Here is a 24082-nt window from a genome sequence, read left to right as displayed (position 1 = left end):
ACCAATTACACCTTGCAAAACAGTTTTCTGTATTATAAACAGTATTTGTAGTTACCACATTGGCATATGTCCAGCAACACTTGCAAATTTAAATGGAAATTTCTCAACTCATGTTACTCTGAAACACATTTCATGTTATTTGGTTTAGAAGAATCACTAAGATCCTCGATATTTTTAATGCAATTTTTTTGTCCACACTATTTGGTTTTTGTACGTGAAAGAAGATCTGGGAATATTAGTCTAAACACTTTCATGTTACTTCCTGGGTAAGGAAAACAAAAGAATACTGAATAGAAAGCAAAAAAGGGTATTACTGATTGTAAGATGGTGAGTTTATTCTCTACACAGTGTAATCAACACACAGCCTTGGACTAACAGGCTGAGATCCTACTGTGTTGGATTTGCCCATATCTCAGAATGGGCCCTATGGGGAGCAATGTATTCAAACATTTCAGTAATATTTTATTGCTTATTTGTCATTTGGCAATTTGTGGCATTTAGCAGTTCTTAGCATTGCTTCCCCATTTGTTAAATCCCTTAATGTTATCCAAGAATAACACCAATTTTAACAATACTCAATGGCATACCAAGGTGTATCTATTGGGTGAAGGTGAAAGTGTTAGTCACTCAGTCCTGTCTGACTCTGCAACCCATGGTCTGTAGCCCGCCAGGCTACTCTCTCCATAGAATTCTCCAGGCAAGAATACTGGAGTTGGTAGCCATTACCTTCTCTAGGGATCGAACCAGGGATTGAACTCAGGTTTCCTGCATTGCAGGCAGAATCTTTACCATCTGAGCCACCAGGGGAAGCCTGGTGCTTTCCCTGGGTACTCAGAAATAAAGAAACTTGTGTTTGGGCTCCTGATCAGACTTTTGTGATTATTAACATTCTTCCAATAGATTAATAATAATCTAATTCAGAATTCTATTTTCTCAAATATGCCTACAGATTTTAAGTTCCTTTCTCACCTTTAAACTTGTTTGAAGAAATACAGTCCTTCAACTTCTTAGGATTGGCAGTCTATAATTCCTCTTTATCACCAAGTTGCATTATATTACATACTTGGCACACACTACTTTTATCCTGACATCTAAGAAAAGATGGCACCTCGTAACTAATGTGGAGAAGGCAATGGCACCCCACTCCAGTACTCTTGCCTGGAAAATCCATGGACGGAGGAGCCTGGTAGGCTGCAGTCCATGGGGTCTCTAAGAGTCAGGGACGACTGAGCGACTTCACTTTCACTTTTCACTTTCATACATTGGAGAAGGAAATGGCAACCCACTCCAGTGTTCTTGCCTGGAGAATCCCAGGGACGGGGAAGCCTGGTGGGCTGCCGTCTATGCGGTTGCACAGAGTCGGACACGACTGAAGCGACTTAGCAGCAGCAGCATAACTAATGAGACGAAGATTCAGAAAGCTTAAGCAACTTGCCCAAGGGAAAGGAGAGTAGGTTTATTTAAAATTAACCTCATTGAAAACTGGATGTAAACTGCATATTGACACAGAAACACAGGAAAAGAACATAAATAAAAGAGAAGTCCAAAAAAGTAAAAAAAAAAAAAAAATGAGGTGACTCCAAGGATATGATGTAATAATAAAACTTTCATGTTACATGAAATACAGGTGAGCTGCTCTGACAGTCGATGGGTCAAAGGAATGAGGGGGAAATGACTGTTCATGATAATTACATTTTCCAACAGATGAAATTAAACTAGCCGTTTAGGAACGAGATTTGCCTCATTGTTTGAATCCATTAAAGGGGACCCTGCACGAAAGAGTGGGATGCTGTTCCCAGGACATCTCCACTTTCAGTTCAGTAGTGAGCTCAACCCAGATGGTTCTTTTTTAATTTTTTTTTTTTTTATTGTGAAAGTCACTCAGTCATGTCCAACTCTTTGTGACCCCATGTACTATAAAATCCATGGAATTCTCCAGGCCAGAATACTGGAGTGGGTAGCTGTTCCTTTCTCCAGGGGATCTTCCCAACCCAAGGATCAAACCAAGGTCTCCTGCACTGCAGGCAGATTCTTTACCAGCTGTCCCCAGGGAAGCAAAAGTCACATAATATAAAACATACTATTTTAACCATATTTAATTGCACAGTTTAGTGGCACTAAGTACATTTACATTGTTGTGCAATTCTCACCATCATCCATCTCCTGACTTTTTCACCTTCCTAAACTGAAACTCTGTCCCCATTAAACATCAACTCTCCATCCCCCCTCCTCGCCCACCTCCCACTCCCATCACCTGTGGGCCTCTGGCATCTACCAGTGTACTTTCTGACTCTATGAATTTGACTATTCTAGGTACCTTGTACAAGTGCAATCAAACAGTATTTGTCAAATGGTTCTTATAACACCTTCACTGCAGACTGCTGATCAGATTTTAAGTATAGTTCCATAGAAACAATTCCATAAGCATTCAAAGTGATATAGCCTAGCCCAGTGTCAGCCTTATAATTTAGAAGAATATCTTATCCAAGCTGAAAGGTTAAGTGGTTGTGTGCAGTATTTTATTAACGTTATTTTTTTGTTAAAAAAACAAATTAAGAAGTGAGTTCATAGTGATTGCTGTGGATGGCTGTAGGGACCAGGTATTCTAGGTCTGTGATTGACAGCAGATCTGTTTTCTCTGGCACTCCTCTGGGTGAGTGGCATAGTTATTGCTGTTTAGTCGCCCAGTCCTGTCTGACTCTCTGCGACCCCATGGACAGCAGCAGGCCTCCCTGAAATAGACTACCAGTTAAAAACACAGGCTTTGCTTCTGACAAACCTGACCTGGCACCCTGGTTCCACCACTTCAGGGCAATGTGACCTGGAGTTCTCTGAGGCTCGCTTTTCTGCTTTATAAAAAGGGAACAATAATTTCACCTATCTGTTAGGACTGTGTTGATGATTAAATAAAACAATGGAAAAGAACTTGCTGTTGTTAATACAGGAAATTCGTGTTTCTGACATCCTCTCCTGAAACTTACAGGCCCCACGGGAGGTTTTGCTTGAGCAGATGGGAACATGGCATTGATAGAGGGCATACCTGAGGATAGGGCTAATTTCTTAGAAAAACATCTGGTTTTAACACAAGAACTTGTGAATGTTGGAGGCTGCTGATTTCTAGACACCTAACAAGTGGCTGAGTTGGGTCTTTACCTTAGGTCTTTCTAGAATCAAATTCTGTGATCTTTCCCTCTATCACGTTTTCCACCTCTTTTAAATATTTCACCACTTTCCACAATGATTCATTCCTAAATGGGCTTTAACTAATATAAATTTAGAAAGAATTCTGCATTTTTTTTTTTACTTAATTTTAACCAAGTTATCAAAAAATGAAAAAATTTTAGGTCCATCTACCAGATGGACAAGAGGAAGAATGATGTCTGCCAACACTTGATCATCTTAGCATCTACTTGATTTTTTTAAATTAAAAGAAAAAAACTTCTTGGTTTTAGTTTTAAGAAACTAAATTATACAAATGTTAGCAAAACATTTACATTTGGTATGTGCATTTAAGCAGCGATTTCCCAGCTCCCAAAATATTTATTTTCAATATCCTGCTCACTTTTTATGGCCGATCTACTCTATTTGAAATCTGCTCAATTTATACAGCCAGTAAATTACTTTTCCATAATTGTAGTAATTACAGTACTCTTCATATGCTCCTACTTATTTCTCAGAATCCTACTACGGGAAAACATTTGTGATGGGAAAACATTTGTGATGAAGTCCAGACACATTATGAGGGTTTAGGAAACAATAAAAATGTTTCCCCAACATTAAAAAATATTATTTGAGAATAAATCTGCTCAATAACTACTGGTCCTCAATGAAAGTGTCAGGATGATAAAAGACAAGCAAAGTTGACAGGCTGTCACAGATTTGTGGGCGAATGAGGAGACAAGACATCTAAATGCATGTGGGACCCTGAATTGAGATCTGAAACACGGAAAAGATAAACTCGTGGAATTAGAATGAGGTCTGCAGTTTGGTTATAGTATCAGTGGTAATTTCCTGGTTCTAACTGTTGTACTATATTGTTATACAAGTACGTTGTCAACATTAAGATTACTTTGCTATTACTTTGCCAACAAAGGTCCATCTAGTCAAAGCTATAGTTTTTCCAGTAGTCATGTATGGATGTGAGAGTTGGACTGTGAAGAAAGCTGAGCGCCAAAGAATTGATCCTTTTGAACTGTGGTGTTGGAGAAGACTCCTGAGAGTCCCTTGGACTGCAAGGAGATCCAATCAGTCCATCCTAAAGGAAATCAGTCCTAAATATTCATTGGAGGGACTGATGCTGAAGCTGAAACCCCAATACTTTGGCCACTTGATACGAAAAGCTGACTCATTTGAAAAGACCCTGATGCTGGGAAAGATTGAAGGCAGGTGGAAAATGGGATGACAGAAATGAGATGGTTGGATGGTATCACCGATTCGATAGACATGAACTTGAGTAAGCTCTGGGAGTTGGTGATGGACAGGGAAGCCTGGTGTGCTGCAGTCCTGCGGTTGCAAAGAGTAGGACATGACTGAGCAACTAAACTGAACTGAACTGAGACATTAGGATAAGATGAATAAAGGGTATATGTGAGCTGTACTATTTTTGTGACATTTTGTAAGTTAAAAATTATTTCAAAATAAATATTAAAAAATAATTTGATTTCAGGCAGATCAAGGCCAGAGAAAAACCATTTGTAAAGCCTTTCTTCACCATCGTTCCTAGAACCCACTTGTTAAGCTTAATGCATATACATATATTAATCTCCTTGTAAGTAAGATCCTCTAATTTGTAATTTTATTCATTCAACTAAAGGCTTAGGCTCAAGTGTCTCTTTACATAATCAACAAAGAAAGAGTTCTGTGTGTTCAGGAGAATGTAAAGATACTTAAATGAAATAGAGAAACACTCTAAGCAAAAGCGATGCACTAATTATGACTTATTTGTTAAAGCATAAAAATATCAGATAGAACATTACCTGACAGAGAATAAGTGCTCAATAAAAAGGAAAGCCTAAATCTTAAATAAGCTGCTAGATGCCTTCTAGAAGGTAATAATTAGTACAGATTACTGCTGCATTCCTGTATAAATAGACACAGTTGATCGGCAGGATCACAGGCATGTTCCTGAACTGCTATAGCATCTCTCACGCTTCTCTGTCAGATTAAGAAGTTTCACATAAAAAATTTGATTTTTATCTTATAATCAATTTGCCAAATGAGCCTTAAACTTTATGATTTTGCTTTTCCAAACTGTAAGCTTCTGCATCTTAAAAAATGCTTGGATGTAGCTTTAAATTCAACTTTTCTTATCTTATATGTTAATGGTTAATTTAATAAGTTTGTGATGAACTCAAGCAATCTGAAGCCAGTGATCACCAATTAAATGGATAGGAATCCATAGATGACACAGCAGAACTGAAATGATTTAAAAAAAAAATCCCAAGGCACTCAGGAAAAGTGGAATTTAATATCTACCAATTCCACGTGGAAATTAAATGTATCTTGAAACTGCTGCTGCTGCTGCTGCTGCTAAGTCACTTCAGTCGTGTCTGACTCTGCAACCCCAGAGACGGCAGCCCACCAGGCTCCCCCATCCCTGGGATTCTCCAGGCAAGAACACTGGAGTGGGTTGCCATTTCCTTCTCCAATCCTGAAACTAACCTCTCCAAATCAAATTCAAAGGAAAACATAATAACAATTCAGCACAATTCATTGTCAGGTTGGTTTTTTTTAAAATGTTGTATGGCCACTATTAAACTGTTTGAAACGTTGACCTCAAAACCCAGGATTCCTATGTGGGTTAAGAAAAATAAATAGAAATCCTTCCAAAGAGACTGGAAGCCTGCATACAGCCATGGGCTCAACCTTTGATCGGAACCACATGCTGCAACCTCCAATTATTGTTCTCAGGCGCAACCTTTCCTCTCACTTTATTCTGGCAGCTTTCCAAAGAGGGACAGGTGGTTTTAAGGCATTTTCTTGGGTTACAAATCAAATAATATTTCATGGTTTTCACCTTTAATGGGCTAAGCAGAAGGCATTCGACAAAAGTCACTATGGAAGTTTGGCGAAATAATTTATACTCTAGGGCATTCTTAAATCAGTAACTTGGCAATATGAGATTCAAAAAAAAAAAAAAAAATCTCACTGCTCCTTCCAATGCTGCATTGCAAAAGCTGCATTGTGTGTGTGTGTCTTGCTCCTTGGATGGACTCCATGTTCAGAAACTCATTAATAGATTACATTGGTCCTTACATGTTGTTTTCATTGGTGACAGCTGTGCTATAAGGTATGCAATGAAGTAAGGGGTTGTTTTCTAATACAGGGCATTCTTGCCAGTGAAAGAAATGAATGCCCTAGAGGCAAGCTTTTTGTAAAATTAATGAATTTCACGCTTCAACATGAAATTCAGAACTTGGCGGTGACCTAAACACTAGGCGACCCTAGTTTTCATATGCTAAGAAAGGCAAAAGCCAAAGTCAATAGAAAATGAATTTACTCTTGGGTTGACTGCCATTATAAAATCTCAATGTATATGTGATAAATATGACCATCAAAGGGTTCCTGAATAATGAGAAAATGTATCTTGGGGTTTCCCAAGTGGCACTAGTGGTAAAGAACCTGCCTGCCAATGCAAGAGACGTAAGAGATGTGGGTTCAATCCCTGGGTTGGGAAGATCCCCTGGAGGAGGGCAAGGTGACCCACTCTAGCATTCTTGTCTGGAGAATCCCACGGATAGAGGAGCCTGGCAGACTGCAGTCCATAGGGTTGCAAAGAGTTGGACACAACTTAGCATGCACACGTATCTTGGGGACCAATCAAGGCAAGTCTTCATTGTAACATTCTGTTAAGCATTGTCATATCTGCACAGCTCTCATTCTAACTACAATTAAAGAGGTCGCAGAGTATGTACAGATAAAGACTCATTCTGAGAATTCATATTGATGAGCAGGCTGTTAAATGTTTAACATTTAGAGGTAAAGAGAGCATGATTTCACAGGGGAAGAACAAGTAGGCACCTGTGTGGTGCCCAGGAGAGGGGATTCTGGGAACAATCTGATGGAGTTTAGTAGAGAAGTTGGCTACAGAATCATTTGGAGTGGAAACCCTCCAATGGTTCTTGGCATCCTTGCCTCCTATTCAAAGAACACAAAACACTACTATTTTCAGCATCCAATGGGACATTCCTATTTCGGGTACCACTGTTTCTCAAGTCCAGCAAGGCTTAAAGAGATGGAAGAAATCCACGCTTGTCATATTCCAAGTAGCTTTTCTATTGGCCTACAGTATCATCTTCTTTCATGTGTTTGTCTTAGTCAGATCTGATGTGTTTCTTTCTTTACCCTCTCTTTAGTTGCCTATATTTAGACATGAAGTCCTATAAATTCTTACTTTCACTTCTATCGTTAGCACTGTCTTCCTTTCTCCTTCTATACCCCATTTCAGTGATTGTCTCACTACCACTGGTCTCACTCATCTGAATCCATCCTTTACTCAGATGCCAAATTATTGCTTAGACCCTGCTATTCCTTGGATAAAAGTGTCCTGTGACTTGTCATTGCCTACAAGACAAAAGAAAGTCAAGTATTTGACTGGCTTTCAAAGCTTCAGCCATCCAGGCCTGACCAATCCCACCTTCCAGTATAGCCAGCAAGTATGGCTATATCAGCTTGTCTGGTTTCTTTGCAAGCACTTAAGCACATCATGCTTATTCTTATCTCTGCACCACTCTTTTTCCATCTTAGTGTCACCAGATTCTTATTCACCTGAGCAAGAGCAAGGTCCTCTCTGCTGGGATGGACTCTGCCTCCCAGGAGCTAAGGAAAATCCAGAAACAGGGTAAGAAGAAGCTTGTGTGATGAAGTGCACTTTCTCTAATCTTGTCCACTTTGATTCCTTCTGATTAAATATCCTCTTACCATTTTTCCTCTCTTTTTTCGCCTGCCCGCCCTGGTTATCTCTTTCGTATGCATGCTTCTAGTATAGCAAGTCCCCTACATATGAACAAGTTCTGTTCTAAGAGCATGTTCATAAATCCTGTTTGTTTGTAAGTCCAACAAAGTTAGCCTAGGTATCCAACTAACACAATTGGCTGTAAAGTACTATACTGTAATAGATTTATAATACTTTTCACACAAATAATACATAAAACACAAACAAAAGTAGAGAGGACATTTTTAATCTTACAGTACAGTACCTTCAAAAGTACAGTAGTACAATACAGCTGCTGGCATACTGGGGCTGGCATCGAGTGAAGAGGCAAGAAGAGCTACTGACTGGAGGATGGTGAAAAGCTGGGAGCTGAAGGGTGGTCAGCAGCAGGGGATGGAGGGCAAGCTGCCATTTCACTCACACCTGACATTGATGAAATGCATGTTCTCATCTTTGAAAGTTTGTAACTCGAAGGTTGGTACATAGTGGACTTACTTACCTTGATCTTCTTCTATCTCGTTGCCTACCCTGCTGCTTTCTATTTTCTGCTCATACCTTCATAGGTTATTCACCTCCAGGGAAACCCACGTGGCTTCTCCTTCAATGCTACCTTCGTGGACATGTCTGATCCTTCAGATGCATTATCTAGCTTCATTCTCACAAAGCTAAGAGGTGGGTTCTATTATCTCCAGTTTATTGATGAGAAAACACCTGGAGATTTATGATGGTTAAATAATGTTCTTCACGTCACAGATAATAATATACATGGAGACAGGATTCAAACTCATGTAGTGATTCAAGGACTATTGCTCACAACTACGCACTTAATTAAACTCCCACTTTGAAAGCATACATGGCATCTCTTTGGAAAATTAGAATTTCTCAGGAATGGGGAATATAGCTTTTGTTTCTTTTGTGTCTACCATATGCCCAGTCCATCTAGTCAAGGCTATGGTTTTTCCAGTAGTCATGTATGGATGTGAGAGTTGGACTGTGAAGAAAGCTGAGCACCGAAGAATTGATGCTTTTGAACTGTGGTGTTGGAGAAGACTCTTGAGAGTCCCTTGGACTGCAAGGAGATCCAACCAGTCCATTCTGAAGGAGATCAGCCCTGGTATTTCTTTGGAAGGAATGATGCTAAAGCTGAAACTCCAGTACTTTGGCCACCTCATGTGAAGAGTTGACTCATTGGAAAAGACTTTGATGCTGGGAGGGATTGGGGGCAGGAGAAGAAGGGGACGACAGAGGATGAGATGGCTGGATGCCATCACTGACTTGATGGACGCGAGTCTGAGTGAACTCTGGGAGTTGGTGATGGACAGGGAGGCCTGGCGTGCTGCAATTCATGGGGTCGCAAAGAGTCAGACACAACTGAGCGACTGAACTGAACTGAACTGATATGCCCAGTCTTGATCTAAGCACAAAAAAGGCATCTAATTGCACACTTCTTTGAAGATAATTAGATGTATTCAGAAGCTGAGCTATATGATGGAAATTATAGATATTTCAATGGTCTAAACTTGTCCAATAGCATAACCATTACCCACTTATAGTGATTAAATTAATTAAATTAACGAAATGAGAAATTTAGTTCCTCAGACGTATTAGTCACATTTTAAGTGCTCAAAAGCTACATGTGACTGAACTTGAATTAATCAAAATAAAATAAAAATTCAATTGATCAGTCTCATTAGACATAGTTACAGTGCTCAGTAGCTACATATGGCTAGCTACTATGTTGGGCAGCTCAGACATAGACTATTTCTATTGATGCAAAAAAATTCTATTGGACAGTACTCACTATAGTAAATATTCAAATTCTCCCAATATTTCCCACATCAATTCATATAGCCAGAGACTCAGAGTTACTTTCTAAACAGTAAAACCTGGGCTCTGAAGCCAAAACCTGATAGTTGCAACTTACATGTTGTATGACCTTGGAAATGTCACTTATCTGTACAACGGAAATCATAATATTGACTACTTAATAGGGTTGTTGCAAAGATTAAAAGGGTAAAATGATTACAGTATTGCCTGATAGAAAGTAAATGTCCAATATCTGTTAGCTCTTATTGCTATGTATGTAATATTTTCCAAATGGAACCAAGAACCATACAAAAAGAGGAAGAAAGTTTCCTACAACTCTCTCATGGTTTTAGAATTGGATACTATAATTGTAGGTGAGTAGCAAGACACACTTCAACATTCAACCTCTCAGAGACACCCTTGATAAGTATATACTTGGATCTCAACCAATAAATGGTAGTATTAGACACATATTGGGTTACTGTAAGCTTGCCAAATATTTTATATTCAGACACAGCATTTCAATAGAAAATACTACCAGGCTCATGAATGAAGGGATGCATGTATATATATATCTCACTTTGTGGAATCACTTTTTAGAAGTCAGCTCCTATGCATGATCCACACCTTCCAAGTGTGCCGTGTAGGGCATTTGTAGAATTACTCCTCCCAAACACTCTTAAGACTATTGTGGATTTTGGTTTTCCCATCTGGTTGGGTTTTATACATAGATTTTGGACTATGGCATACATTTCTATGACTATGTTAACACAGAAGAATTTGGAGCACAAAACTATGATAAGATAAAGAACTCATCTAAAAGAAAAGCCTAGGACTTTGAATTTGGAAAACCAGAAGCCATATGCATAAGTTTTAAGATCAAGAACTCCAAACTGCCCTCACCCGCTGATTGTCATGGATTCTGAGAAAACTCCCTTTCTTAAGGTCAGTAAACTCTCTTACAGAAGAGTGATTCTGCTTCCTCTGGGAGACCTGACTTTTCAAGCTAGTATGAAGTTACTCGTGATAGATGTAGGGCTGAGGTAAGACAGGAGTCATTTTCTGATTCAGTCAATCTCAAAGTCACATCAACTTTGGCAGCCAAAGAGGGGATAGTTGCTACTTCCAAAACTCTATCACATCTATTAGCTGATTCATTCCACTTGATATTATTTTCAGGCCTCTCATTAAATCAGTTAATTTTCTGAGCATTGAGATTTTAGAGGTGAATACTGTTTGGGTTTTTTTTTTTTTTTGTCATTGACTCAGAGAGATGTTGTGGGGAGGGGGGTGGGAGGGGGGTTCATGTTTGGGAACGCATGTACACCTGTGGTGGATTCATGTCAATCTATGACAAAACCAATACAGAATTGTAAAGTAAAAATTAAAAATAAATAAATTAATTAATTAAAAAAAAAAAAAAGAAATTCTGCCTAAAGAAGGGTGTCTTTCAATTGAGAGATAGTTGCATATCATATTATATTCATTTCAGGTGTACAACACAATGACTCGATATTTGTATAAACTGCAAAATGATTAAAGATGGTTTTTAGTAGTTACATTCTTCTCATATAATAAAAATCATAAATGTAGATGTGAAAAAAAATAATTATCAGTGTTATCTTTCTAGAAGATCTCAGCACTTTAAAGAATAAAAATATGATACTTATATCTCTTCTTGGGGTAATGTCAAACATTCACTGGTTTATTTTTTTGTTTCTCTTTCTAATTTTCACTTATTCAGGGGTTATAGTAAAGGAAACTCTTAGTGTAGCAAATTGTTTAAATCCATGCAAAGGAAAAAAAATCAAGGGTATATCTTTTTATGTGGGATTTATATATAAGCTGTTATTTGAAGGACAAGTCATATTTCATGCTCTATTTTAATTTAAATTCTCTCCTGGCTATCTTACCACATATCTGTAGACACAATATTTTTAAGTGACTTGCCAATTCACAGTTTTCATATACCATGAAGGATCTCAAAAGTTTCAATTACTCCCAAGGACATTTTTTCCCATTTCCCTTTCAGAGTAACCAATGAAAACATGTTTTTAACCATCAGAATAATTCCTAGGGCTGTCTCTTCTAACCTGGCTTCACCTCTGGCTCCTTGGAGTATTTGCTCATGATAAACAATCCACAAAGAAAAGAAGATAAAAAGAAAACAGTTCAAAAAGTTTTTTATAATTGTTAAAGAAATAAGCCTGAGGAAAAATGACAAACACTAAGGTGTGATTAGTAGCTCCACTTTTTTTTTTTTTTTTTAAATTTTGGCTGCACAGCTTGTGAAAATGAAAGTTGCTCAGTGGTGTCCGACTTTTTGCCACGCCACAGACTATACAGTCCTTGGAATTCTCCGGGCCAGAATACTGGGGTGAGTAGCCTTTCCCTTCTCCAGCAGATCATCCCAACTCAGGGATTGAACCCAGGTCTCCTGCACTGCAGGCAGATTCTTTACCAACTGAAGTACTTTATAATTCTTAAAGAAATAATCCTGAGGAAAAGTGATGTAAGCATTAAGACATGATTAGCAGCTCTTTTTTTTTTTTTTTAAATTTTGGCTGCACAGCTTGTGGGGTCTCAGTTACATGACTGGGAATGGAACCTGGGCCACAACAGTGCAAGTATGAATCCTAACTACTAGGCCACCAGGGAACTACTTCAGTAGCTCTACTTGTGAGATAATAATGAATGAAAGGAACTTTTAGAACAATTGGAAGGCATACTTATACCTAATATATTTCTACTTAAGATCTAATTATATCTATGTTAATATAAATGTTTTGTTTATGGGAAATGAAGTCTAAGGACCCTGGTTTAACAATACTATTATTAAGATGTTTTAATAAAGTATGGCAGCATCGTACAAGGACCTATTACTTGGGTTAAAATTAAGATTTTCATTTTCCCTATTAATCAAGACTCTCAAAGGGATTTGCATATTTTAGGAGTTTATTCCCCTCCTCTCTTTACTCATTACATTGTTCACCACATGAAGGACTTTTGGTCACAGTGGTCCTAGGACTTGTTATAAGGTCACTATTTGTAAGCAATCATGTGTTATTTTAACTTTTTAAATTAATTTTTATTGGAGTATAGCTTCTTAACAGTGTTGTGTTAGTTTCTACTATACAACAAAGTGAATCAGCTAAACATACACATATATAGCCTCTCCTTTTTGGATTTCCTTCCCATGTAGGTCACCACAGAGCTCTGAGTAGAATTTCCAGTGCCATACATGAGGTTCTCAGTAGTTATCTATTTTATACATTGCATCAATAATGTTTTAATATTGTCTTTAACAATCCACTAACTTTGCCCTATTTATATTTCTTGTTTGTGCAACACAATCTTTTTTTCTACCTCATATTCCTCTTATTTCCTGATATTGGAATTGCTAAGACTGTCAGTGGGCTAATGGTAGTGTTTGATTTTTGTCTGCATTTCTGGGAACTATTTAACTTGAAATCTGTTGAATTCCATTCTAAAGAATCATCAAATATTTTCTCTTGGCATGCCCCAAACCAGACATCTTGTGTTGTAGCTTGAACTTGAAAACATGATAGTGAAAACTATCACATTACTAAAATCAGATGTCAATTATTAAAAACAAGTGCTTTCTGCTATAATTGTCAAATTAAACCATTTATCTATAGGAAACACTGAAATTGAAGTGTAAATTCAAAGCAAAATGTAAAATCGCCAATACAAAGGCAATTCTGTAGAAACTTTCAATCATTTTGATGTGCTCGGCTTGCTCCTGGTAAACTAAATCCTTCTGTCCCTGGTTCTCATAGAAATTGGAGAGCAGGATAAGGCAGAAGAGGTATTTCAGTGAACTTCCCATTATAAACAGAACGTCTTGTATCCTAAAGAATGTTGTACTTGCAAAAATTGGTATGCCTTGTTGCAGGCCATTGGTGGTGTCATATTATACTGCACCATGAATTCCAACTTGAAACTCTAGAATATCATATTTGCGGGAAATGGAGTAAGTACAATTATAAATTGTATAGAAGTTGAGTATGTGGGAACTGGAAGAGATGGATGAACAGAAGTTGGCACTGGGGACCCAGGAAATACCAACGCATACCTTAGAAGGACTCCTTGTCTATAACACCAAGTAGTTTTAGGTTCATGTGCTTTGCTGGCTTTGATCTGTGGGAAAGTCTGCTTGAGACTTTCAGAATGGAAACTGCAGTGCCATGAATCCCTTGAGTTGCTGCCTCAAGATGAGCAATAGTAAGTGTTCAGAGGTTGGGAAATGCCTCCTTCCCCAAGTGTTTGCTGAATTGCTCCCTCCATTAAACCACACTTAAATCATTAACCTATTGTGCCACATAGCGATATTTTCACATATGAAGAGTTCAGAAGGAAACCACTCTCCAAAAGTAGGAAATCGATAACAAGTGCTGCTCATGAAAGGCATCTGGGTACCAGCCAACTGTTTTCTTTCTTTCTTTTATTTTTTTCTCAATGAGTAGTTAGCACTGCTTATGGATTCTGCCAGCATTACAGAAAGAACACAGCATATGATAAATGTCCATGAGAAATGAGAAATGTTGAATCAATAACTATAGAAGGAAGGCAGAGGTTTGGGAGGGGTTAGATTTCAACTGATAGAAAATAAAGTAATTCTGTTTTTTTTTTTTTTTTAATCTTTCTTGGTGCTTTTAAGAATGCACAAGGGCAAATGTAAGTTCTGTAGCTAACGGTGAGATCAGATTCTACAATAATTGCCTTGACTTTTGTTCTTCAGTTTTAGAGTTGTGTTTCTGGCCTGTGTTATTGAATAGGCTCTTGTCTTCTACAAAGCAGAGATGAAGAAGCCTTGGAAGTTTGCTGCTAGCTACAGTTCCTGAAACGATTTTCTATGTTTAGGGTCTAGAGGTTTTTGAGACATGGGATTTATATACATCAGCCAGAATCATGTTTACTATAGAATTCTTTAAAACTAAAAAAAGTATCAGATTTACATGACAGGATTTCATGCTTAAGAAAATCTCTAAAAGAGAAGCATCTTACACAAATGCTTGAAATAGTTCCTTGTGTGTATTCTATATCCTTCTGAAATGCAACATCTCACGATCCATATAGTTTATAAAAAGTGAACCCAAGTTTATTTATAAGAAATGATACATGTTTATCTAGCAACATTTTCCCCAGATAGCAAGTTGCAAATACACTAAATACCTTGAGGATGAAATGACTCTTGCAGGTGGTACGAAAGTCATCTGTGTCCCCAGGTGGCCATTTATAATGTGACACGTGTCCTTTGACTGACCTCACACACCTTCCTTGCACCTGGCTTTAATTTACAACTTGATAGCAGCTGTCACAGTGGAAGAAGCAGGCTCATTACCTGATTTGTTTCTGCCATCCCTGCACTCATCCAGGGATCTGTGCTTTTTAAATGACTGAATTAGTCATACTTCCCTTAAACGAGCAGACCTACAAAGTAACACAGAACAGCCTCTGACTGCATTCCCTTCCATGGCTCTGCCTACTTGTTTCCATTCACTCCATTCAAGGGACGTGTACTGAGCCCTGTTCTTAGCAGGCAGGGCCTTACTGGCTTGACTCCCTTGCTTAAATGAGAGCAGGGTCCATAGTAGACATGTGCTGGGTTTATGAATGAATGAGAGGATGAATGAACAGTATCCACTGCATTATCTCTTGGCCTAGCACAGATGTGGTACTTACCTTAGGTTTCACGTTTGATGTTGTCACGCCAGTTTTCTGTCTTGAGACTTGGTTGGTTTGAAAGGAGGAAAAAGCCCAGAGAGTTTGATATCATTGGTTTATGTGATCTATGAGTGCAAGGCCTAAAGGCCTAAATTAAATACAAATTGCTCTTCTGTCTCTCTCTCTCTCATTGGAGGTTATCAGTAGATTAGGGAACTCAACCTTTTCTGGACAAAAATGAATACACGTCTTCCAAATCTTATCAGTTCAAGTCCATGTCAATGGTGGTGAGAGTGGGTCATAAATCATGTCAAAAATTAACCAAATAAGTATTTAAGGACCACTGATAGATCATGCTACACCTATTGAAATTGTCACAGACATTTGCTAATACTTGGAGCCTATAAGGTAACAATTGTATGCATTACGGCTGCTCAACATCAATTGTGTTTGACCAATGATAATTCAATACTTAGTCACAGAATGAGTACTTTATTCTATACTTATCAATCTAGGGCTTCTCTGACCCCCTAGATGAAGTTAAGTCCTCCTGAGGAATAGACACTTAGAATCCTGAGCCTCTGTTTTTTTAACACCTCATCACAGTTGATTATAATTAATTTAACTACATTCAATTCCCTGAGGGCCAAAAAAGTATGTTTCTAGCTTACTCAATATAATGAGTTGAATTAATATGTTAAGATTATAAGCATCTTACAAACTAGAATAACCTAAAAAGTTAAGCTCCAGTGTTGGGAAAAAAACATAGTAAGGTCTCACTTCTACATGGAACTATACAGATAATTTCACCTTCTATTTATAGTAATAAGCCTCCTGCAACATTTCAGTGTTAAAAAAAAGTACATAACAACATGGAATCCGTCTTTAGTCTCACCAACATGTGCCTCCCCTTACCTACAAAACTTTTATTTTTCCTAATTCTCACAGTCTATTCTTTCTCTAGTTATAGAAGGTACCAGATGTTTGGGGGAGGCTGTTCCACACATCCTAGATTTTAAAATAGAAGCAAGATCTATTGTAGCTGTATAACTTCAGCCTTAACTTCTGTGCTCACCAGCTAGGTGTAATCTGCAATGCGGTTGGTCGTCAGTGGAACTGTTCTTATCTGCGGAATGATGGTATCCATGCCAAACACTCAAAAGAACCACAGGATATTACCAAAATGGCACGTTCTGTCCACAATCCATTTCCCTCTAGGAAATTTTAATTTACATAAACACTTTTCAAGAAAACCCTTTTGCATTTAGACAACCGTTAAAAACCAGGCTAGAATAAGCTGAGTATGAATATACAGCAACACCTGGGGTAAGTGCCTAAAAGAGACTGTCAATATCCTCAAATTATTCTCCTACTGCAGGTTTCGAAGAGAGAACCAGCTAAAAGCCACTCACATCCTTCTGCTCCTTGGGAGCGGTGGGAAGAGGGGCAGGGGGCTTGGATGCAGCAAGTGGGAGATACAGGTTGAAGCCTGCCTGGGCTTTTGTACTGGGGAATCCCGCATGCTTCTAGGCAGCAGCGGGCACCTCCAGACAGAGGCAAACCCAGGCTTTCAAGTACCCTACAATGGAGCTGGCAGCATCTTCTTCAAAGCTGCAAGCAACTTAAAAACAAAACAAAACAAAACAAAACAAAAAAACCTCTTTACCTAAAAAAGGAAAAAAAAAGTTCTTTTTTTAAAAATAATAGTTAATTAATAAGAATCTTTAGAGCTGGGTCTCCCCTATTTTAACAGAGCTAAAATCTCTAAAGAACTATGAAAATATACCACAAGTAGAACTCCTGATTTTTTTCGCTAGGATTTAAAAAAAAAAAAACAACTGCAGAACTTCAGAAGTGAATGTGAATACCACTGGGGTTTTTACTTGAACACTTAAAACATTTCACTTTATCAGCAAAGTGTCTTTCTTTTGACATGATGCAGACACCAACTGAATTCTAAATCGTTATAAATCACTTTCAATTAATTCGAGGCATTGTAAAGATTATGAGAATGTGCCACCAATTCAGTCCTCGTTGTGACTGCTGGTTGATTGCGTGCCACTGTTAACTGTTTAGATGAGCACATAATTTAAAAAAAACTGATAAAATGTATAAACCAGGACATCAATGTGGCAGACAGAGACAGCACGTGCAGTTGACAGCAGTAGGAATGAAGGGTTTGATGACGAGACACTGGAAGTCTAGAGTGATGGGATGCAGGTGCTAAGCAGAGAGAGGGCTATTATATATAATTTTTGTTGAATTACTGATTTGCTCACTGATCTTTGCTGCTGCATTCGTGAACACTGTAACACTGCCATCTTGGATGTATCTGTGTGGAAAATGGACTTGGCACCTTTGACTAATTCATGTAATAAGTTGGTGAACTCACACCTCACATCCAGACAAGTATTAGCAAAAACATAATTTGCCTTATAAGTCTATGCAGCTGGTCAATTCTCAATGCCTCAGGTAAGAAAATTGGAAGAATTTTCTTAGTGATCTCTAGTACTAATAAAAAATGATACAGGGGAGCAAGGGCTATGAAATATATTAATCCAGGCCCAACCACCAGCTTCCCTTCAAACATATGGTAAGACACCACAGGTAACCCCATCATAGGTTAAGTTCAAATTTTAGTTTTTAAATCAAATGATTTTCCAGGCATTCCATTTCACATCAAACTGGCACCTAGGAAAACCAGCTGATTGAAGTATAAGGATTTGTTTCATGTTAAAACAGCCAACAACACTGAGAAAAAAAGCCAATCAACAAGTCACTGTTGCTCTTACAAGTTAACAAGCCCATATTCTAATTTTTGATCATGTCCTGCTCTATTTAACAAAATCCACATGCCTACTTTCACCAGTAAATTGCAAGCTGACCAAAACAGTTTGACTGCGTTATGCATTATGGCAATTTTAACCCAACAGTATGAATAATTTTTATGATTCAAAAGTGATGATGCTATGAGACTTATCTGCTTTTTTAACAGGTAAATCCTTTTAGATTTCTTTGTGAGTACTTTAATGTGGTAACCTTAACCTTTTTTTATTTATAGTTTGCCTTTAACTTACAGATTTGTTTTACTTTTCCCACTCAATGATTTATACAGTTGTTTCAGTTTAGGCTTTACATATGTAAGTGATAATATGATTATACCAATATACTACATTTAAATTACTTTTTCTTTTGAACTGAGTAGGCTAATGAAGGATGCAAGTGTTTTTAAATTAGTATTATTTAGGTAGAATGTCTTTGCCAAAATTCATCTAAACTTATATTTCAGAAATTCAGGCTTACATGTCTAAAAAATTCATACTCCTCTCCAAAATCTTAGCAAAGGACAAAAATCTTAGCAAAGAATCACGTCTTTTTGAGTTAGAAAGGTACCTAAGTGATTAACTTTTTAAAAACCCCCTCATTTCTCAAATGAAGTAACTCAAGATTATACAAATAGATTTTGTCCTCCCACTGAAGAGAAAGAGTAGAATACATCAAGTTATTCTCTCTGTAATGATTTCTGAGATCTTTGTTAGATTACTTCCATTTGGATCTACCCACTCTAAAATCTTTCTAAAACTTTACAACCATTTTCTTTGGCTTTCATAAGCAAAATAGTATGTTAGCTAATGAGTTTTTCTGCCAAGGCTGACTGCAAATTTTTGCGAAGGTTTCTTTGCATTCTGATACACCTTTTTCCTTTCCTACCCAAATCTGAGATGTCAGAAGACTTTACTCAAGCCTTCTAGTTTAGAGGGCTGCATAAATGATGAAGTCCCTCTGAGGCTGAGGAATGTCACTGTTATTGGCCCCACTCTGCTTGTCACAATGCAACCCCAGTAAATGCAGTTGAAAACTACTTTTATTTGAAGGCCATTTGACAGAGGGGGAGAAAACACATTTACTCTTTCAAGGCCTGTGTATTTTCCTGGGAGAAGGCTGCCTATGAAATTTGTCCTTTTATCCTTGGATAGCAATTTGGGAAATATCTTTTGGCAGTGCAGTCTCCTGAGTGGTTTCTGCATCTTCAGACCACAGCAGTGATTCACAGACCTACTCTGTATCTCCCTCACTTCCCTCCCGCCTCCTTTTTAAAGACGGGAAGGCTGTTTCATGCTGCTGTGCTGAAAACATTCTTCTCTGGAGGCGGAGGAAGAAAATCTGCATATTTCAGCAAAAATATTGAGCTATTTTCACCATCGATGTTTAAGGAAGGAAGTGTTTACTAATATCTGTGATTATACTGAGACCCTACAAATAAGGAACAGACAGGACTGTGGGCTTTTTCTTACAACAAGATTCTTTTCTAACGTGTCCCTTACTCACAGGCACTCCCAGAAATTCAACAAGATTACGTCTATCTTCATCAGACAGATCAGCTACTGCACTACAGCTGGCTCATACTATCTTCAACAGGACTGTCCGTCACAATAGACCAAGAAGTCTTATTTTTCAGGATTAAAAAAATGAAGAAAAATGCAACATAATATTTATGATTTTCTAAACATTCTCTGTGTGTGTGTGTGTTTCAATCCTCCTAGTCTCTACAAGTCATCACCACTTTGGACCCGCCCATCAGGCATCCGTGGTGATGCTCCTTACCTATAAACAGGTTCCACTCGGTGTCAAGATCGGCTTGATTTGCCAGGCAGCCCTTCATGACGTTGAGACAGTAGTTGTTGCACGGTCTCACCGTGGGGAGTCCTCGACAATAAGCGCAGTATAGCATCTTCATGAGGGCACGGATGCAGCCTGGGGTCGGGCTGACCTAAAGATTTATTGAAAACAAAATCAGAAATAAGAAGGATGGAAGGGGACAAAAAAGAAGTGATTCATTTTCTCCTTGAAAATGAAAAACAAAACAAAACAGGGAAATGGCTCTGATAAACCTTCAACAGCTGGGCAGCAGGCTAAAGGAGCCATTAGAATCTTAATCCTTTGCAGTACTTAATCTTGAAGTCAGTCAATTCCTCTTTAATACTTGTGTTCAGTATAGGAATAATCATTTTTCTTGAATTGTCCTTGCCAACATTTTGATATCTATGTCATTGCAATTTAGCCCTAAAACCTAGACACTGTTTCAATGAAACAGAACATGCAATGAGATAATGCATGTGAAAGCAATTTCCAAAGTTAACAGCCCCATAAAAATGAAGGTATTATTAAAGTTTAATGTGACACCTTTGGAAAATTTTCCAACTGGTTATTTGACCCTGTTTCTAAAGGAGGTTGGCAGATACACTTCCTTTGTACATAACTTTTTAAAAATGATCAATATCAACTTGTCTGGGATTTCTGAGATCCAGGCCTGTTGAGAAGCAGTGGAACTGCCAAGAGATCATCTTCAGGCATCTGAAGCTTTGCAGTTCTGGGAACTTTGGAAGATGGATCCAGGGTTGAATATGAAGAGAAATCCTTGCAGCAATTCAGAGGAGCTACTAATCCACCTATAATGAAGTGCTATTTGCCTTGAATAAGATAAGCAGTGAATGGTTCTAAGTTAATCAATTCTAAACCAATCAGGTCTTTTTTAGACTTGCTGAAAATTCCAATTTGACTTTTAAGAGGACAGAATATTTAAAATGGAATGGACCAAAACCAGAAAAAAATTACAAAAAGCCTTTTTTCATGGCTGGATACAAACATTGTTATTTAGTCACTAAGTCGTGTCCAACTCTTTGCAGTCCTATGGAACTATAGCCCGCCAGGCTCCTCTGTCCATGGGATTTCCCAGGCAAGAATACTGGAGTGGATTACCATTTCCTTCTCCAGGGAATCTGCCTGACCCAGGGATCCAACCTGTGTCTCCTGCATTGCAGGCTGATTCTTTACCACTGAGCCACTGGGGAAGCCAGATACAAACATTTGTGACATATTTTTTGGACATTTCATATAACATTGATGTTTTAGTCAAGAACCTGTTTCTGTTCTTGTGGTCTTGCTCTGAAGACAAGTCTAATCCGTATTGTTTGGATCTCCTGGAGAGTTAGAGTCTTATTGGATAGACCTGGGCCCCCAGGTGACAATTACATGCCCAGAGACTTCAGATACTGACAAAGCATGACGCCAATGTAAAGATAGGGCAGTAAAAGGTATTTCCATGTAAATGGATATTTTCCACTACTATAGCTTACCTCCATCATTTTATCCTTTGCCTGGAAACCATATTTGAGGTTTATAATGCAAGATTTTGGTTACTGTAACATTTTCTTAATTTTATGGTGTACACTGTAAAAAATTAATAGACAGAAACCTCAATTAAATAGAGTTGGGAGACCAGAAGGGGGAGCTCTCACACCTGCAACGATAGCAGAGACAAGGACTCTGTTTACTAGAACAGAACTCCCAACTTCCTTTTCTCCTCCAAAAAGTGCCCTCCTTCGTTTTCTGAATTGAGTTCTCTCCTGATCCTGAATAAACCCATTTGTGCTGGAGAAATACTTGACAGTCTATTTGATTCAGACCAAGAAAACTGACAAAGTCCCTAAGTTATTATTTCAAGAAATGAAGCCATCTATTATCTATCATCTACCTATCTATGTACCAAAAGCTCCTGTTATCCTTTTAATTTTTTTTGTATTTTCTTTCCAAAATTTTATGAAAATTTTCTTCACTGATTTTTTTCACACATCTCTCTTTCTCATCCATCCATTAATCCACCTTATTTTTAATGCATTTCATAGTAAAGGATTATCCTTTTGATTTTTAATTTTCCTGATAATTTAATGTTGGCTTTAATAAAACAGAATTAACCTGATCAACGATAGAAGGTTAGCACTTTAAGTAGTCCAAATCAAATAAGCATAGTAGAATATAATTGGCCTTTTTATGTTAAAAGAAAATGGAGAATGGTTTAGTAACCACTAATGGTAAGATTTATTTTCCAACAGCAAAACCAACAGAAAATGAGAACAAAAGAGAGGAGTCTGGTGACTTTTCTTCTGAGCTCATATCAGTACCACCATATCTACCTCTCCAGATAGGATTGCTGTTGTTCAGTCGATGAGCTCTGTCAGACTCTTTGTGACCCCATGGACTGCAGCACGCCAGGCTTCCTGGGTTCGATCCCTGGGTTGGGAAGATCCCCTGGAGAAGGGAATGGCTACCCACTCCAATATTCTTGCCTGGAGAATCCCATGGACAGAGGAGCCTGAAGGGATACCATACATGGGAGTCGCAAAAAATCGGACATGACTGAGCAATTAAGTTTCACTTTTTGAGATAGGATATTTTGTTGAAAATGCCAAATTTTATCCACAATTGGGCAGAATTAAAAAAAAATACTTTATCCACATGTATCCCACATCATTCACAGAAAATAGAAAAATTCTGTATGTGAAATTCCAAATTCTTATACATTTTACTTATTTGGTATGGTTGCAGTCCTAAAAACTATTGTTCATAGCACTTTAATTTTCATAGCCTCGCAACTACTCTCCTGACCTGATGATGCCTTTCTCCAGAGACCTACCCTATTTTCACCCAAGGTGGCTAAGCTATTTCTTCCTTTGACTCTGCTGAATGTTTGATTTCCTTGTCATTGGTGTTATATAATGCTTTGCCCTTTCTCATTCAGTGTGCCAGTATAAAGCCTAGTTATTAGTCACTCAGTAGTGTCTGACTCCTTGAACCCCACGGACTAGTCCACCAGGCTCCTCTGTCCACGGAATTCTCTAGGCAAGAATACTGAAGTGGGTAGCCATTCCTTTCTCCAAGGGATCTTCCTGACTTAGGGATTGAACCCAGGTCTCCAACATTGTGTCAATAGTGGAGATGCAAATTTGACATCCTTTGGAGGGTATGGATTCTTTCTCATCACTATAACCTGTACCACTCTGCATAACATGAACATCATTATAAGGTATTATGATTTAGGTACTGAATAAATGCTTTTTCAATTGAACTCTCTATTGTGGTTCTCAATTCCCTGGCCACATTGATATTCAAAGAAAAAGGGAACAAGATAGTTTGATACATCTTAGCATTCAACTGTTGCTTTTACCTCCATTTTCTTTCTTTCTTTTTTTTTATTTTTTTAAATAAATTTATTTATTTATTTTTAATTTTTACTTTACAATTCTGTATTGGTTTTGGCATAGATTGACATGAATCAAGGTTATTGATTGTATTAATTCCAAAGTTTTGTGGCATTTGTGTGTATGTGTGTGTGTATTGGAACTAGGGCAATTTTCTCAGTCTGACATTTCAGAAGAGTCTCCAACTCAGAGTAGCAACCAACAGAGAAAATTGAATACCCTTAATAACCTGAAAGAACAATGTTGTTCAAGTTAAATGTGGCTTTCTCAGTACTCTAGGAAATGACATCCTTCCTGGTCAAATAAAGGGCATTCGAAGATAAAAACAAAGTGTGGAGGACAGAGCTGAAACTTTTATGTTCACAGGCCATATTTTTTGAAGTGACACAACTGCATACTTGAATTAGAATTTTTTAAAAATGAATCACTTCAAACTGAAGACTTTTAGAAATAAGCCTTTGAAGAGAGGTTGTTTCAAATGCCAATTGCATTCAAATACCAATAGGCTATGCCTATTTTTCAAATGTATAATAGTATTTTATAATTGTGCTATTATTCTTAAAAATTATTTTAATTTCAAAATCAATATAGACTCATAAGAAATAGCAAAACCAGT

At 37.8% G+C, this 24082-nt stretch overlaps 1 protein-coding gene across 1 annotated transcript in view; it reads right to left on the bottom strand.

Moving 5' to 3' along the window:
• Window positions 1–24082, bottom strand: part of GPC6 (glypican 6) — a 1226374-nt gene that overhangs the window by 360182 nt on the left and 842110 nt on the right. Inside the window, exon 4 of the mRNA XM_040267334.1 lies at window positions 20033–20198. Coding sequence (XP_040123268.1) covers window positions 20033–20198 — 166 coding nt within the window. The remainder of the gene's footprint in view (window positions 1–20032; window positions 20199–24082) is intronic.

This window comes from Oryx dammah, unplaced genomic scaffold (genome assembly GCF_014754425.2).
Source record: "Oryx dammah isolate SB20612 unplaced genomic scaffold, SCBI_Odam_1.1 HiC_scaffold_24, whole genome shotgun sequence".
In the NCBI taxonomy this organism is placed as follows: domain Eukaryota; kingdom Metazoa; phylum Chordata; class Mammalia; order Artiodactyla; family Bovidae; genus Oryx; species Oryx dammah.
Note: the sequence above shows the minus strand (reverse complement) of the source record. Positions and strands in the feature narration are given on the sequence as shown.